At 45.3% G+C, this 17,159-nt stretch overlaps 1 protein-coding gene across 3 annotated transcripts in view; it reads right to left on the bottom strand.

The window, feature by feature from the left end:
• The window catches only part of Matn2 (matrilin 2), a 157,708-nt gene extending 147,942 nt beyond the window's left edge, over positions 1-9,766 (bottom strand). For all 3 annotated transcript variants that reach the window (XM_004663056.2, XM_004663057.2, XM_045143143.1), the window contains exon 1: positions 9,605-9,766. In XM_004663056.2, the coding sequence (XP_004663113.2) occupies positions 9,605-9,743 (139 nt within the window). In that variant the 5' untranslated portion in view covers positions 9,744-9,766. The remainder of the gene's footprint in view (positions 1-9,604) is intronic.
• Positions 9,767-17,159: the final 7,393 nt, after the last annotated feature.

The following is a 17,159-nucleotide window of genomic DNA, read 5'->3' as shown; positions in this document are numbered from 1 at the left end:
GTTCACTAACTTCCAACTCTTCCTCCTAATGATGGACAAACTGGGTCTCAGAGAAGAAAACAACTGGCGTGGGTAAGAAGCTGAATGGAGACTGGAATCTTCCAGTGATAGGGATATTACGTATGTTTAATGTGTATACACAAAATAGCTTAGCATGTGCTAGCTCCTAGGTTTGATCCCCACTACCCCATAAGGAAGAAAGGAAGGAAGGGAGAGAGAGACAGAGGGAGAGAGAAAGGAAGGGAGGGAGGGAGAGAGGAAAGAAGGGTCAGCAGGCTAGAACCATCCAAACGAACACAAAATCAGTCATCGGAGCTGTAGGCAAGGCCCAAAGTCCAAAATGGAGGTCTGTGGAATCTACGTGTGACCTGGGGTGGCACCGGCAAAGTGCACAAGCATCTCAAGGTCTGTACCGAGTCCCTGCTGAAGAGCCAGCAGGGAGGGGCTGAAATCAGCAGGCCCAAGAGCAGGAGGCGCAATTTCTTCGCTCCAAACCCAAATGCTCCTAAGCCGTGCATCTGATTCACGAAGGCGAGGCACGGTTTCCATCTAGTTTACAGAAGCCTGGACAACTGTGATAAATTGCTTAACCCCTGGGAGCCTCTGCTTCCTTGTCAGAATACAGCACATAACAAGAATCACCTTATAGTGTTTTCTCCCCAGGGTCTAAATGAGATAAAATGTCCCTACTCTGAGAACTGCCCTCCAAGCGTGATCATCCATGAGCAATACTCCAGAGATTCGCAGTCTGGTGTAAACCTGAGGGCAACACAGAAATGCTAGAATACCAATTACTCTGGGCTAGGTGCCACTGTTGCCTCTTGGAATATGATGCAGGCAGGGTGGATACCTTGGCAAGGGACCCAAGGTGTATTTGGCCTGCAAAACACAGGTCTTGCCTGGCTGGCACAGGGAGATTATTCCGGATGTAAGAGAGAAAATAAAGCTCAGAGGGGATGAGACAAAAGAAAATAAATAAAATAAAATAAGGCGCTTACCTTCAAAGCCTAAAGATCCCAGTACAATTCCTCCAGGACCCAAGTAAAGCCGGATGTGCAAAGTGACAACGCATCTGGAATTCACTGCAGTGGCTAATGGCTCTGGAGCACCCATTCTTTCTCTCTCCCTCTCCCTAGCTATTTCTTTCTCTCTCTCTCTCTGTTTCTTTCTTTCTCTGTCTCTCAAAGAAATATTTTTAGGGCTGGAAAGATGGCTTAGCAGTTAAGACATTTGCCTACAAAGACAAGGATCCTATTTTGACTCTTCAGGACCCATGTAAGCCAGATGCATAAGGGGCGCATACATCTGGAGTTCGTCTGCAATGGCTAGAGGCCCTGGTGCACCCATTCTCCCTCTCTCTCTCTCTCTCTCTCTCTCTCTCTCTCTCTCTCTCTCTCCCTTTTTCCCTCTCTCAAATAAATAAAATATTTTTAAAAAAGAAATATTTTTTTTAAAATGGCTTCAAGGCATGAAAGACACGTGTCCTAATGAGTGGGTCCCCCAGGGGCTAAAGACTCTCATGGCTTCTGGTGTCTACTTTCCCTCCTTCACCTAAACTGCCAATGGATGTCAATTAGGGGCACCCCTAATTGTTAGAGGTACTGTGTTAGGATGAGGAATACTGTTCATTTACTGTAAGCTGGTGCTTGAAAATGTTAATAATTACCAAGCTGAGTAAACTTCCCCACTGGAATAAGAGCAGGACATTCTCATTTTGGATTGCTCAAACTGGTCCATTACTTCCCATTACATTGATAATTTACAAGATTTTAGCTCCTCAAATGAAATGCATTGCAATTTTGCTAGCATTTTGAAGTCAGGCTTAGTTATGGTTGAAGCAAAAATGGAATTAAGTGTTTCATAAAGTACTATGATTTCCAAAGAGCTGTATTTAGAGCGGTCTAAAGTGAACTCTTAGATTTCCATTAACTTAATTTTGTTGTTTTGTTTTTCAAGGTAGGGTCTCACTCTGGTCCAGGCTGACCTAGAATTCACGATGTCGGGTCACAGTGGCCTTGAACTCACAGTGATCCTCCTACCTCTGCCTCCTACGTCCTGGGATTAAAGGTGTGAGCCACCACACACCCAGCTCCGTTAGTTTAATTTTAAGTAGTAAATTAACAGCAGTTTCCATAAATTCTGTTGTGTCTACCCTTGAAAAGCTCTAGAATTCTCCCTGGCAATAAAGGGGTTCAGCTCCCACCATGCCCTTTTCAGTAACTTTTGAATCACCCTGCCATATTGCTCTCATGAGTAGATGGTGTTGATCTAAGGGGGAATCTATTATAGGGAATTATATTATAGGGAATGGTTAATTGATAGAATAAAATGAACAAGGCTGGTCAATTTAGAACAAAATGCAAGCATCACTAAGATCGTTGAAGAAACAAAGCAGGTTTGAAAGGCACACTCAGGAATTAGGGACTTCAAAAATGCATGAGTGTTTGGGCAAACCAAAAGGATAGTGAGTTTCCAAAAAGGGCTCATAAGGGGCTGGGGAGATGGCTCAGCAATTAAATGCACTTGCTTGCAAAGCCTGCTGGCCTGAATTCAATTCCCCATCCATATACATAAAGCCATATTGGCATTTGTTTGTAGCAGCAAGAGACCCTAGCAGGGGCTGGAGAGATGGCTTAGTGGTTAAGCACTTGCCTGTGAAGCCTAAGGACCCCGGTTCGAGGCTCGGTTCCCCAGGTCCCACGTTAGCCAGATGCACAAGGGGGTGCACGCGTCTGGAGTTCGTTTGCAGAGGCTGGAAGCCCTGGCGCGCCCATTCTCTCTCTCTCCCTCTATCTGTCTTTCTCTCTGTGTCTGCCGCTCTCAAATAAATAAATAAATTTTTAAAAAAAGAGACCCTAGCATACCTGCAAATACATGTACACACATATGCACATGCTCATGCACATGCACATGCACATACACATACACATACAAATAAAATTAGAAAGAAAAAAATCATGATTTATTGAATGATGAAAAACAGGAATCCAGAATACTTATAGTAAGTCAGACATAAAATACTTGCAAAATTTAAGACAGAAATGCTCTTTTCACTAATCTTTATTATTGGTAAAATGTAGTTTTTAAAGAAATAGTTTGTTAATATATCATGGATTTATTAGTGTTTTTATTAACAAATAGTTTTAAAGTTCTTCACATTAATTTCTGATGCAGTAACTCTCGATAGATCTAACCTACATAAATGGAAGCTCTTTGGGATCCTCAATTCTTTTTTTTTTTTTAATTTTTTATTTATTTATTTGAGAGCGACAGACAGAGAGAAAGACAGATAGAGAGAGAGAGAGAGAGAATGGGCGCGCCAGGGCTTCCAGCCTCTGCAAACGAACTCCAGACGCGTGCGCCCCCTTGTGCATCTGGCTAACGTGGGACCTGGGGAACCAAGCCTCGAACCGGGGTCCTTAGGCCTCACAGGCAAGCGCTTAACCGCTAAGCCATCTCTCCAGTCCTTAATTCAGTTTTTAAAATGTTTTTATTTATTTAATTAAGAGACAGCGAGAAAGAGGCAGAGAGTGTGTGTGAGTATGGGTATTCCAATGCCTCCTGCCAATGCAAATGAACTCCAGACACATGTGCCACTTTGTGTATCGGGTTTTACTGGGTACTGGGGAATCAAACGTGGGCTGTCAGGCTTTGTAAGCAAGTGCTTTTAACCAATGAGACATCTCTCCAGACCTCTCAGTTCATTTTTGAATGCCTCAGGAAGGCTCCTGAGATCAAAAAGTTCCACAGCCCCTGCCATATATTGAGCATGCTCTACTGACAGAGTGGAGATTTATTTTATTTTTATTTTTTTGTTTTTCAAGGTAGGCTCTCACTCTAGCCCACACTGACCTGGAATTCACTATGTGGTCTCAGGGTGGCCTCAAACTCACAGCGATCCTCCTACCTCTGCCTCCCAAGTGCTGGGATTAAAGGCGTGTGCCATCATGCCCGGCAGAGTGGAGATTTAACTGGGACATGCCTGCATTGTTAAACACTGACTATCAAATAATGATCTTTGTATAAGCCTGTCTCCCTCCAGCACACACATGCATACGACACTGCAAAAAGATAAGCCCATGTGGGCAGATAGTACTGGTTGAGGGGTGAGCAGCCTGCAAACCCTGACAGGTAATACATGCACTGTTTATAATTGGATCAAGTTGTTACTGATTCTGATTTGAAGTTATTTAAAGAATATGGCCAGGCATGATGGTGCATGCCTTTAATCCCAGCACTTGGGAGGCAGAAAGGTAGGAGGATTGTTGTGAGTTCGGGGCCACCCTGAGACTACATAGTGAATTCCAGGTCAGTCTGGGCTAGAGTGAGACTGTACCTCAAAAAACAAAAACCAAACAACAACAACAACAAAAAGAATATGTACTTTTTTGTTTGTTTGTTTTGCCTTTTCAAGGTAGGGTCTTGCTCTAGCCCAAACTAACCTGGAATTAGTCTCAGGCTGTCCTTGAACTCACAACAATTCTCCTGCCTCAGCCTCCCAAATGCTGGGGTCCAAGGCATGAACCATGACACCCAGCATATGTACATTTTTAAGATGTAGAAAATTCAAATAAGGGCTGGGGAGATTTCTCGGTGATTAAAGGTACTTGCTTGCAAAGCGTACTGACCCAGGTTCAATTCCACAGCACTCACGGGGAGCCAGGTGCAAAAGTGGTGCAACCTAAGACTCTGGCCTCCAGAATGGCCCTGCGCAGGCTTTGTTGACTGCCATCCACTTTTGATTCAAGAAGCCTCCTCCCAGGTGGGAGCTGCTATTTTTCCTAAAATTCAAATTCAAAAAATAAAATATTTTGGGCTAAAAAAAAAAAAGTGGTGCAAGTGTCCGGCAAGAGTCTACAGTGACAAGAGACCGTGGCATAACCCTCACCATTCCCACACATGCAAATAAATAAATATTTTGAAGGGGAAAAAAATTCAAACAAAAAGTTAACCTAAGAAACCGTGGTGTTTCTACTCTTTGAGGTAGGGTCTCACTCTAGCCCAGGCTGACCTGGAATTCACTATGTAGTCTCAAGCTGGCCTTGAACTCACAGCGATCCTCCTATCTCTGCCTCCCGAGTGCTGGGATTAAAGGCACGCGCCACCATACCCAGCTTTTTTTTTTAAATATATTTTATTTATTTATCTATTTGAGAGAGAGAAAGAGGCAGAGAGAGAGAGAGAATGGGCACACCAGGGCCTCCAGCCACTGCAAACGAACTCCAGACACATCCACCCCCTTCTGCATCTGGCTTACGTGGGTCCTGGAAAATCGAACTGGGATCCTTTGGCTTTGCAAAATAACCCCTTAACCTCTAAGCCACCTCTCCAGTCCCATTTCTACTCTTTTTTTTTTTTGTTCCTTTATTTATTTATTTATTTGAGAGCGACAGACATAGAGAGAAAGACAGATGGAGGGGGAGACAGAGAGAATGGGCGCGCCAGGGCTTCCAGCCACTGCAAACGAACTCCAGACGCATGCGCCCCCTTGTGCATCTGGCTAACGGGGGACCTGGGGAACCGAGCCTCGAACCGGGGTCCTTAGGCTTCATAGGCAAGCACTTAACCGCTAAGCTATCTCTCCAGCCCCTAAACTGTGTTTTTTTTTTCCTTTTTCTTTTTTTTATTTATTTGAGAGCGACAGACACAGAGAGAAAGACAGATAGAGGGAGAGAGAGAGAATGGGCGCGCCAGGGCTTCCAGCCACTGCAAACGAACTCCAGACGCGTGCGCCCCCTTGTGCATCTGGCTAACGGGGGACCTGGGGAACCGAGCCTCGAACCGGGGTCCTTAGGCTTCACAGGCAAGCGCTTAACCACTAAGCCATCTCTCCAGCCCCATTTCTACTCTTTTAAAGTGTCAGAGACACACATGCAAGCAAATAACCAGTGAAATACATTTTGCTGGGGATTTCACAAATATGGCCAAAATGATTTGTCACAGAATTGAAATGAGGCCTGGACAGTGTTCTGAACATAGAACAGAAAAGCAAGCATGCGTGAAATAGAAGAGTCACGTTCTGAGGCTGAAGAGGAGGTCACGTGATCAGAGCAAGACCTGCCAATGCGCATGGCTTCTCCATCTTGGGTCCCTTTAGAATACGAGCCAAAGCAGTCTGCACTTGAGATCCCAGACCTTGGTCACAATGCCTCCCTTCTGGTTGTGTGACTCTCACTCAACTCTGCTCATGAGCCAAGCAGCCCTCCTGTATGTCTGGGAGGGGTGGCGAGCAAGTACACGGCATGCCACTTCCAAGCTAGGACAGAAGATATGTCCTGCCCAGGCCCCTTTTGTCCCTCGCACATTACCCAGAAAAATAGGAAATAAGTGTGGTGATGCTGGATGTGCCTCTGGCAAAAAAAAAAAAAGGCTTTACCGCCTGTCTCAGAAGTTTAGGGTTAATACTTTAGAGACTGGTGTGTGTGTGTGTGTGTGTGTGTGTGTGTGTGTGTACACAAAAGTGTTAACTTTATGGCACTATGGAATAGGGACTCTTAGGAGACTGAAGACCTACAGTCAACATCAGTAAAGATTCTGATCTCTCAAAACAGGGCTCTAGGGCTGGAGACATGGCTTAGTAGTTAAGCGCTCACCTGTAAAGCCTAAGGACCCCGGTTCAAGGCTCGATTCCCCAGGACCCACGTTAGCCAGATGCACAAGGGGGCGCACACATCTGGAGTTCTTTTGCAGTGGCTGGAGGCCCTGGCGTGCCCTCTCTGCCCTCCCTCTCTACCTCTTTCTCTCTCTGTCTGTTGCTCTCAAATAATCTAAATTAAAATTAAAAATTAAAATTAAAAAAAAAAACAGGGCTCTAGGGCCTGGAGAGATGGCTAGACCAACTGAAACCACAGAGGAATTTGGGAAATGAGTGAGAGTACTGCCTTCTCTGTGAAGCTGATATCAGCACAAGGGTAAAGGAGATAGACACTGAGGACACTTGACTCCTACCAAACCAGAGATCCAGAGGCTTCTAAGTGCCCATCACTGAAGTAGACTTAAAACAAACCTAACATGACTCAGAGAATTTCATGGAAGAGAGGGCGGGAAGATTGTTAGAGCCACAAGTTGGGACATTATGCACCGAGATGTTGCCTCTTCCCCATAACTAATGGCTGCCCCCCACAATGCATGACCCCCCATATATTCCTATCCCCCATGAGGATAACCGGCGTCCCCAACAAGAAGGCTCCCTTTGGAGGAGGGGGCAGGGAAGAGGGTAAGGATGGTGCCAACAAGTGCTGTTTACATACTATGTCCATAACTAATAAAATAAATAAATAAATAAATAATAAAATAAATAAATAATTTTTTAAAAAGTGCTCGCTTGCAAAGCCTGCTGGCCCAAGTTCAATTCCCCAGAACCCGTGTCAAGCCAAATCACATGTGTCTGGAGTTCATTTGCAGTGGCAGGAGGCCCTGGCACACCCATACACGCTCTCTCCTCTCTTTTATCTCTTGCTCTCTCCCAAATAAACAAATAATTAAAAAAAAAAAAAAAAAAAAAAAACAGGAATCCGTCAGAACTAGATGATAAGACCCTGTTGCTGAAGATGTGGTTGTAGCACTGTGTTGTCAGGACAGAGAAATCAAGCAGGAAATCAACTGAAAGTTTTCTCCATGCTGGCTAGCTTTCATAGTGCAGGGAGGCGCTCTGCAGGTTGCTCAAGGAGGGGGAGTCATCGGTGGCCCTACCCAGCTGTGGACTCTGCAGGCTACAACATAGACCTACTAGACAAGACGTGCTCACTAGTGCCATAGTGGTATGACTGCTGTGGGATTAACCAACTGCTTTTTCGCTGGACTTGAGGCCCACGTCACAGGAGGAAATTCATGCCTGGTACTGTGATACCAGTCAAAAAGCCCATGGCTGGGCTGAATGGACATACCAAAATGCCTTCTACATATCTGTATGTAGACCTACGGACTGGTACTGCTTTCTGCCTTGGCCAAAGAAGCTTCTTTGTGGTGTGAACAGTGGTTAACGGAGACTCTTGACTGGTCAGTGTACTGAGAATGCTGAATATTTATGTCATCCACCCCACGGTTCAGAGAACATCATGGAAGAAGGGGTAGGAAAAAGGTAAGAGCTGGATGCACGTAAGGGCTGTGGAATGCTACCTTTGGATATGTCGTGACTGTTTCACTCAGGAACTCACAGCAGCTCTGGTTACCTACCTAAGACTTAGCCCATTAACAGTCCGTCATGGATAGGGGAGGGGCTCATGAAGTCCCACCCCTCCCTCGGGAACTGTTAGCAATTAATGATTGCTTAGGGAAGGGAAGTTTTTTCCCTTCAGTGGCGTAGCACTAGTAAGTCATTCCTGCACCACTAAATAACCCCCACCTAACGCTCAGGCAATCAACCTTAATTAGAACCAGTGTTTTACAACAACTAAGACATGAAAGTAGGAGGGTTGGGAAGAAGAAAGGGATCAACAGGAATGGAAGGGGAATAAGAGCAGAGAGTAGGGATGAATATGATCAAAATGCATTATGAACAAAACACATGTATGATGACATTGTGGGAAAAAAAAGTGTTTAAAAGGCTTTCAGATATGGTTCCCTAAGTATCCTTCCTGGAGCCAGGTGCACTACCATTACACAGTTTTACACTGTAAGTACCCTTCTAAGGAGGGAGGAGTCAGATTCTCATAGCTAGCCCACAAGCTCTGCATACAAAGAACAGTTTCAAGGCCCTGTGTGGTGGTGCATGCCTTTAAGCCCAGCACTCGAGAGGCAGAGGTAGAAGGATCACCATGAGTTCGAGGCCACCCTGAGACTACACAGTGAATTCCAGGTCAGCAACACTACCTCAAAAAATAAAAACAAATAAAAGAATAGTTTCAAAGATCCAAAAGCCATCATTTTACTGCCTATTTAGAATTCACAAATGGGACCTTATCTATTCTTGATGAAAACGTCCCAAGGCTGGCCATTCCCACTTCACAGATAAGGAAAGTGAGTCTCAGAGAGGTCTCTGGGGCTGAGTGCACACTCCAGACAAGTAACAGCAGGACGTGGAACAGATCTATCCCAGAACAGGTGGACCGGGACCTGTGACAAAACGGGTTGGATTTTATTGACCAATCTACCAGTCACACTAGCAGATCTATCTGGGCTCTGCATGTTTCTCTGAAGAAATCATGTTCACTGGAGGGGAATAACAGAGCCCTGGGTTTCCATTCCCAGTGTCTGGATGTAGCACGGAAGGCTCCTTATCTCTCCCATGTGCCAGCTTCACCCCGCCCTACCATGTGCAAGAAGATGGATAGCCTTCATCAGAAAAATCTAATAAAAATTTTCTTGTAACACCTGTGTCCAGATAAGTCCAACAAGGGTCTTTTCGGATAGAATGTCTTGTCCTGGGTGTTGGAGAAAAAGTCAGGAGCCTCCAATTCAACCCAAGAGGCTAATTTTAATTTGAAAATCCAGGCACATAAGCATCCTCAACTCCAGATGCACTGAAGAACAAGGAGAACCCCGCCCCCTGCGCAGCCAGCGGAGGATCCAGGGACAGAACAGCTCCCCAGCTGAGATGCTCTGGTCCAGCGCCCTCCCCTAACCATCCCACCATCCCCCGAGTCTACAGACGCCTGTCACTCACCCAGGAGCGCTGTCTGCGGGTGCATCCGGGCCTGGCGGCCTCTGGAGGGCCCTCTGACCTGGGGCCGCTCTCTGGTGGAGGCCGGGATGGGGAGGATGAGCAGGAGCAGCAGCCAACAGCCCACCAGCACCTTCTCCATGTTCAAGAGGAACAGGGGTGAGGCTGTAACACACAAGCAAGAAAGGGAGTGAGTCCCTGGGCTCTGGGGTCTTCCTCCTGCTATTTCAGGTCTCAAACACTTGTAGTGAAAAGGCCATTTGTGTGTTTGGTGCTTTGGGGAAACCCTGTTGATAGGTTCCTCTTGAGTTCTCTGAACAAAAGGCGAAGAGAATTTTTCAACACTCTGGTCATCAGAGGGGGAACTCTAGCTTGAAGTATTTTATCAATTAAATTCATTATCAATTAGCCAGGCACATTTCATATTCAAAAAAGGAAAAAGCTGGGCATGGTGGCACATGCCTTTAATCCCAGCACTTGGGAGGCAGAGGTAGGAGGATGGCAGAGAGTTCGAGGCCACCTTGAGACTACATAGTGAAGTCCAGGTCAGCCTGGGCTAGAGTGAAACCCTACCTTGAAAAACCAAAAAAAAAAAAAGAAAAGAAAAACAAATATATCTGAGATTTCCACATAACATATATTCTTTCACCCTATTAACAGCCGATGGCACAAATTAAGAGACATTCATTTCACAAGAAATCCATGCAGCTGACTTGGATAGCATGACACAGCCAACCTTCCAGGCTCCCCAATCCCATGACTCTCGCTTTTCTCTTTCTTTCTTTTCCTGTTATTTATTTATTTTATTTTATTTTGGGGACAACAGGTTTTTGCTGTGTAGCCCAAGCTGGCCTTGAACCCTTGATCATCCTGTCTCAGTGAGCCCACTACCGCCATGCCTGACCAGCATACATTTATTAAGAGATGGCACAGTCATTATAGTCCTGGCTTCATGTGCCAAAACCCTTCTCAAGCTTTGCATGTATTAACACACTTAATTAAACGATTTCCTCTTGTATTCTCAAATGGCCCATCGAGGCTAAGTAGCCTTCCCAAGGTCATACGCTGCCTTGATTAGCAGAAAACCCAATTCACCAAATGTCAAATCCCCAGGTGACTCTTCATGAAAAGCCAGGGCTGTCCCACTTCATAGGCGGGGACAGGGCCGGGGTGGGGCAAAAACAGTTCCCAGAATGTAAAAGTAAACAAATAAGTAAATAAATAAATAACTGAGTGATTCAGTAAACTGTAAATCGCTTTCAGGAACTGACCTGGCGATGAACCGCTACGCCTGTCAACTCTCAAAGTCCACACTGTTTCACACGCGCCATATGGAGCCAGCTCACTTTTTACTATGCATTAAAATGATATTAAAAATAATGAGTGTTTATTCAGTCCTTGCTACGTACTAGGCACTGAGCCAAGTGCTTTAGAAGTCCTAAGTGACTGAGCTCCTGCAGTGACTCAGAGAAACTCATATGGCTCGTAAGGGGTCCACTCATTACAGATAACTATTCCTGATCCCCACCCCCCAAGTGATTTAAGTGATTTACAATCTACTAACAAAACTTGCCACTTTTCATAGCTTTAACTCTGAGGTGTATTATGAGAAAAGGGGGAACAAAACATGCATTTTTTACTTTTTCTAATACTAAAACCCATTATTTTCTTTTGTGCTTTCTTGGTACTTCTCACCTGATTTGCTCTGACACTGTAACTACGTGGCATCATTTTTTACATATTTTATTTATTTATCTGAGAAAGAAAGAAGCAGATAGAGAAAGAATGGGCACACCAGGGCCTCTAGCCACTGCAAATGAAATCCAGATGCATCTGGTTTATGTGGACCCTGGGTAATCAAACCTGAGTCCTTAGGCTTCACAGGCAAGCACCTTAACCACTTAGACATCTCTCCAGCCCAATTTTTTGTTTTGTTTTGTTTTTGAGGTAGGGTCTCACTCTACCCCACACTGACCTGAAATTCACTATGTAGTCTCAGGCTGGCCTCAAACTCACCATGCTCCTCCTACCTCTGCCTCCCAAGCGCTGGGATTAAAAGCAAGTACCACCACGTCCTGCCCGTATGGCATCGTTTTAAAGCACCTCCCCTTCTTTCCACAATAAGTAAATACAAAGCCAAGGGCACCTTATTTCAAAATGCATCCGGGAGCTGGGGAGATGGCTCACTGGTTAAAGGCACTTGCTTGCAAAGACTGTTGGCCAGGGTGTGATTCCTCAGTACCCATGTAAACCCAGATGCACTAGGTGCCACATGCCCCTGGAGTTCATTCGCAGTGGCAGAAGGCCCTGGTGTGCCCATATCCATGCTCTCTTTGCTCTTTCTGCTTTTAAATACAGAGATAAATAATATTTTTCAAAACAGATAGTAGGGCTGGAGAGATGGCTTAGGGGTCAAGGCGCTTGTTAGCAAAGCCAAAGAACCCTGGTTCGATTCCCCAACACCCACACAAAGCCAGATGCACAAGGTGGAGCATTTGTCCAGAGTTCATTTGCAGTGGCTGGAGGCCCTGACACATCCATATTCTCTCTCCCTTTCTCTCTCTCCTTCTCTAAATCTGTGTGTGTATCTGCCTCTTTCTCTCTCTCTCAAATAAATAAATAAATAAAATATTTTAAAATATATATTTAGAAAACAGATAGTATACATATGCCAATGTAGTTATGATAATATCAGACAAGATAAAGCGTTAAATATTACAATGACTAGGGAACAAGAGAAAAGTAACCCAATGCATATGTCCAGGTCAGTAGTTGTTTCTTGGTCTACACTGACAGCTGTCAGCATTTGAAGAGCAGCAACCTTCTCCAAGTGGGAAATGAAATGGCACTTAAGGACAGTTCTTTTCATATATGAGCATATGAGAAGAACTGTTGTGCGGAAAACGGAGGTTAATCCAATCTGAACAGCTACCACAGAGCATTTAGGAGCATGGGAAGAATACTTTGGAATAATACAAAGGCTTTGACTTTCGTTTAGCAGTTAGTCTCCTTTCCAAGGAACAATGTGTCTTTTCATTGAGTTCTACCAAACTGTGGGGGAAGAGAGCAGGGTGACTGTCTTAGCTCTGTGTTCTTCTAAACATCACTGCTGTGTCTTGAGCAAGTAGGATCCCTCCAGAATCACCAGGGTGTGCTGAGAGGCCCGGATCTGACACCCGTGTGACCTTACCTGTGTGGCCAAACTCTCTGGGCTTTACTTAGTCATCAGTAAAATGGGTATGACACGACAGACCCTGCTCTCCTGAGGCCCTCAGAGGTCTACAACACACCACCCTGGTGGTTAAGTCTTCACATACAAAAAGAGAAAGTGGGGAAGGCACTAATATCTCCTTTGACCCCCCCCCCCCCAGCAATCATCACGCAAGATGGATGAGAGCTTGACTTTGTGGATGGAACATTAAGGTTTACAAAGGGTAGGCTGGAGAGATGGCTTAGAGGTTAAGGCACTTGCCAGCAAAGCCAAAGGACCTCAGTTTGATTCCCTAGTACCCACATAAAGCTGGATGCACTAGCTGGCACATGTGTCTGGAGTTAGTTTGCAGTGGCTAGAGGCCCTGGTGTGTCCATTCTTCATTCTCCCTCCCCCCCCCCCACCCTGCCTCTTTCTCTCAAATAAATAAAATATTTTTAAAACAGATTTATAGATGGAGGGGAGAAAAGGAGAGGTAGAGGAAAATGGAGGAGAGGAAAGGAAAGGAAGAGAGAGAGAGAAATCCATAATTTGTAAATTTTTAGATCAGATTCAACAGTTGCGTCACTTGCAGGTCTCTGAAAACATACGAAGTGTACATCCCAGTGACTCCACGCCTTCACGGAGAATCCCACAATGCTGGAGAAGCAAGGGTCTGAGAGGCAAGCCCCTCCCATCTCTCTACTGCTGGAGCCGCCATCTCTTCCATGGCCAACAAATGCAAAGTCAGTCTCTGCTAGGACTCAAAGGCACCCGTGATATGCAAGCAGCTCATGATGCTAGAGCTTGGTCCTCATTAATGCACCCAAACTCCTCCAGAAGCCCTGGAACTGCCCTCTGTGCAGGAGTCCTTCCCCTGTCTGGAGCCTATTGTCTCAGTGCATTAATGTTAGCAGCCAAGTCCTCTCTAGGACTGACCACTGGCCACCTTTCCCACATGACCATTACCACATCCACCCAGAGTTCCCAACTGGATCCTGAAGACCTCAGGTTCCTTCACACTGGGTCCATTTGTCCGCACTACAAGGTCTTGCTCTATATTAACCAAGATGGCATTCAGCCCTCAAAGTTTTGTTCACGTGTTACTCAGGCGGCAAGATGTTCTCCAGTTTTCCCAACAACTGACTTTTCCACACACCTCGGCAGAGGACTTGCTGGCTGTGCTAACATTCCCTTGCTTTTTCTTGCTGCTGTGTCTCTCTTCATAATGAGACATGAGTCACTCCTTGGGACCAGACCCTGTCGCCTCTGTGCTAATGCCAGGTACTAAATTTTGTAAATAAATTTTTTTTAATAACAAATGTATGTTGAATAGATACCTGTTCAATAAATGTCTAGCTGGGGAGATGACTCGGCAGTTAAAGACACTTGCTTGCAAAGCCTGTGGTCCTGGGTTTGATTCCCAAGTACCCTTGTAGAAATGAGACACACAGAGCGGTGCATGTGCCTGAGGTTCATTTGCAGTGGCAAGAGGCCCTGGCATGCTCATTTGCATTCTCTATCACATAAATAAATATATTTTTATTTTTCTAAGTAAGTCTTTATTTCTGTCAAACATTTTATTTTTTTATTTATGTGAGAGAAAATGGGCATACCAGGGCCACCAGCTGCTGCAAACAAACTCCAGATGCATGAAATACCTTGTGCATCTGGCTTATGAAAAACTTGGGGAATAATGGTTTGTGATTACAGATATTTTATAAACAAAGTTTTCTCCTTCCTTGTTTCATAAAATAATGTGTTCAAACATTTTACTCACCTCTCTAGTATCAGTGTCTTAGTAAATTTAAAGATGCTTTGTTTTGTTTTGTTTTGTTTTGTTTTGTTTTGAGGTAGGGTCTCACTCTGGCCCAAGCTGACCTGAAATTAACTATGTAGTCTCAGGGTGACCTCAAACTCACAACAATCCTCCTACCTCTGCCTCCCAAGTGCTGGGATTAAAGGTGTGCACCACCATGCTTGGCTAAAGATGCTTTTTAAAGGCTGGGGAGATAATAAAGTTCTTGCCTCTTAAGTATGAGGACCTGAGTTCAGTCCCCAGAACTGACATAAATATGGGCTGCAGAGATGGCTTAGCAGTTAAGGCACTTACTTGCCTGCGAAGCCTAAGAACACATTTTCAACTCTCTAGATCTCAGATAAGCCATATAACAAAGGTGAGGCAAGCACAAGTTCGCACATGCCCACTAGGTGGCACAAGTGTCCTGGAATTCAATTTCAGTGGCTGAGGCCTTGGTCCTCCAGTTCTCCCTCTCTTTCCCTCTGTCTCTCTGAGAGAGAAACAGGCAGATAGAGAGAAAATGGATATGCCAGTGCCCCTCATCATGGCAAATGAGCTCCACACACATGCACCACCTTGTGCATCTGGCTTACATGGGCACTGGGGAATCAAACTTGGGTCCTTACGCTTTTCAATCAAGTGCCTTAACCACTAAGCCATCTCTCCAACCATAAATTTTTTAAATATATTTTATTTATTTATTTGAAAGAGAGAAAGTGGCAGAGTGAGAAAGGGAGAGAATGGGGGCACCGGGGCCTCCAGCCACTGCAAACGAACTCCAGACACATGCGCCCCCTTGTGCATCTGGCTTACGTGGGTCCTGGGGAATCGAACCAGGATCCTTTGGCTTTGCAGGCAAGTGCCTTAACCGCTAAGCCATCTCTCCAGCCCTCAGCCATAATTATTTTAAAGGCAGACACAGGGCTGGGAGATGGCTCAGCGGTTAACCACACTTATTTCCAAAGGCAACTGGCCTGGGTTTAATTCCCAAGCCACCCATGTAAGCCAGATACAAAAAAGGTGCAAGCGACTGTCTTGCATCTAGCATTCATTTGCAGTATCAGGAGACTGTAGTGCACTCATGCACACGTGCACACACAAACATGTGTGTGTGTGTGTAAATAAATAAATAGTGAGCAGCATTCCTGAGGACCAGCACCCAAGCTTGTCCTCTGGACCCCACACATATGCTGTGGTGGTTTGATTCAGGTGTCCCCCATAAACTTAGGTGTTCTGAATGCTAGGTTCCCAGCTGATGGAGATTTGGGAATTAATGCCTCCTGCAGGGAGTGTATTGTTGGGGGCGGGCTTATGGGCTTTATAGCCAGTTTCCCCTTGCCAGTGTTTGGCACACCCTCCTGTTGCTGTGGTCCACCTTCTGTTGGCCAGGGGGTGATGTCCACCCTCTGCTCATGCCATCGTTTTTCCCTGCCATCGTGGAGCTTCCCCTCGATCCTGTAAGCCAAAATAAATCTTTTTCCCAGAAGCTGCTCTTGGTTGGGTGATTTCTACCAGCAATGCGAACCGAACTGCAACATATGCATACCTACATTCAAACATGTATCCATACATAAACACACAGGCATTAAAAAAGATACCTTTTCAATGTTAAGGTAAATCAATGGGTCAAGAAAAAAACAGATAAGGCATGGATATAGGATGGAATCTAATGGGATCTAGTGGGAGGGGTAAGAAAATGGATAAATGAGGTGTAGTGGTTTCAGTCAGAAGTCTAGTCATAGCTAAAAGATCAGATGCAGAAATGGATTTTGTAGGCTTGGCTGGCTTACAGGGGGAATAAAGAAGAACTTTGTCTGGACTGGGCTAAAGGCAGGTTGGGTGAGAAGCTAGCTGTGTTCTTCCTGTGTCCTGAAAACTTGAGCAGGACTGCGTTGAAAAGAAATGGACTGAGCCAGTAAACTCAGTAAACTCGTATGTTCTGAACGCTTGGTCCCCAGCTGACAGCAATTTTGGAAGTGGAGCCTTGCTGGAGGAGGTGTGTTATCTACCCCCTTCCTGGAGCTGGGCTCATTCTCCTGCCACGGGTTTCCACCGCTGTAGCATGGAAGTGACGTCCAGCCTCTGTCCATGTCTTGCTTTCCCCTGTCATCATGGAAGTTCCTTCAAGACTGTAAGCCAAAATTAAAAACTTTTCCTCATGGGCTAGAGAGATGGATCAGCAGTTAAGGTGCTTGCCTGCAAAGCCTAAGGACCCAGATTTGATTGCCCAGTACCTACATAAAGCCGGTTGCACAGAGTGGCACATGCATCTGGAGTTCATTTGCAGTGGCTAGAGACCCTGCAACACCCATTCTCTCTTCTATCTTTCTCTCTCGCTCTTTGCTTGCAAGTAAATAAATTTACATTTAAATTTAAAGGACAACAACAACAAAAATCTTTCCTCACATCGGGTGCTTTATCCCAGCAACAATTAACAGGAAGGTAACTACAGGGGCTGGAGAGATGGCTTAGCAGTTAAGGTGCTTGCCTACAAAGCGTAAGGACCCAGATTTGATTCCCTAGGACCCACATAAACCAGATGCACAAAGTGGCACATGCATCTGGAG

This window comes from Jaculus jaculus, chromosome 2 (genome assembly GCF_020740685.1).
Source record: "Jaculus jaculus isolate mJacJac1 chromosome 2, mJacJac1.mat.Y.cur, whole genome shotgun sequence".
Taxonomy (NCBI): domain Eukaryota; kingdom Metazoa; phylum Chordata; class Mammalia; order Rodentia; family Dipodidae; genus Jaculus; species Jaculus jaculus.
The sequence above is the reverse complement of the archived record's forward strand: the minus strand, read 5'-3'. Positions and strand labels throughout refer to the sequence as shown.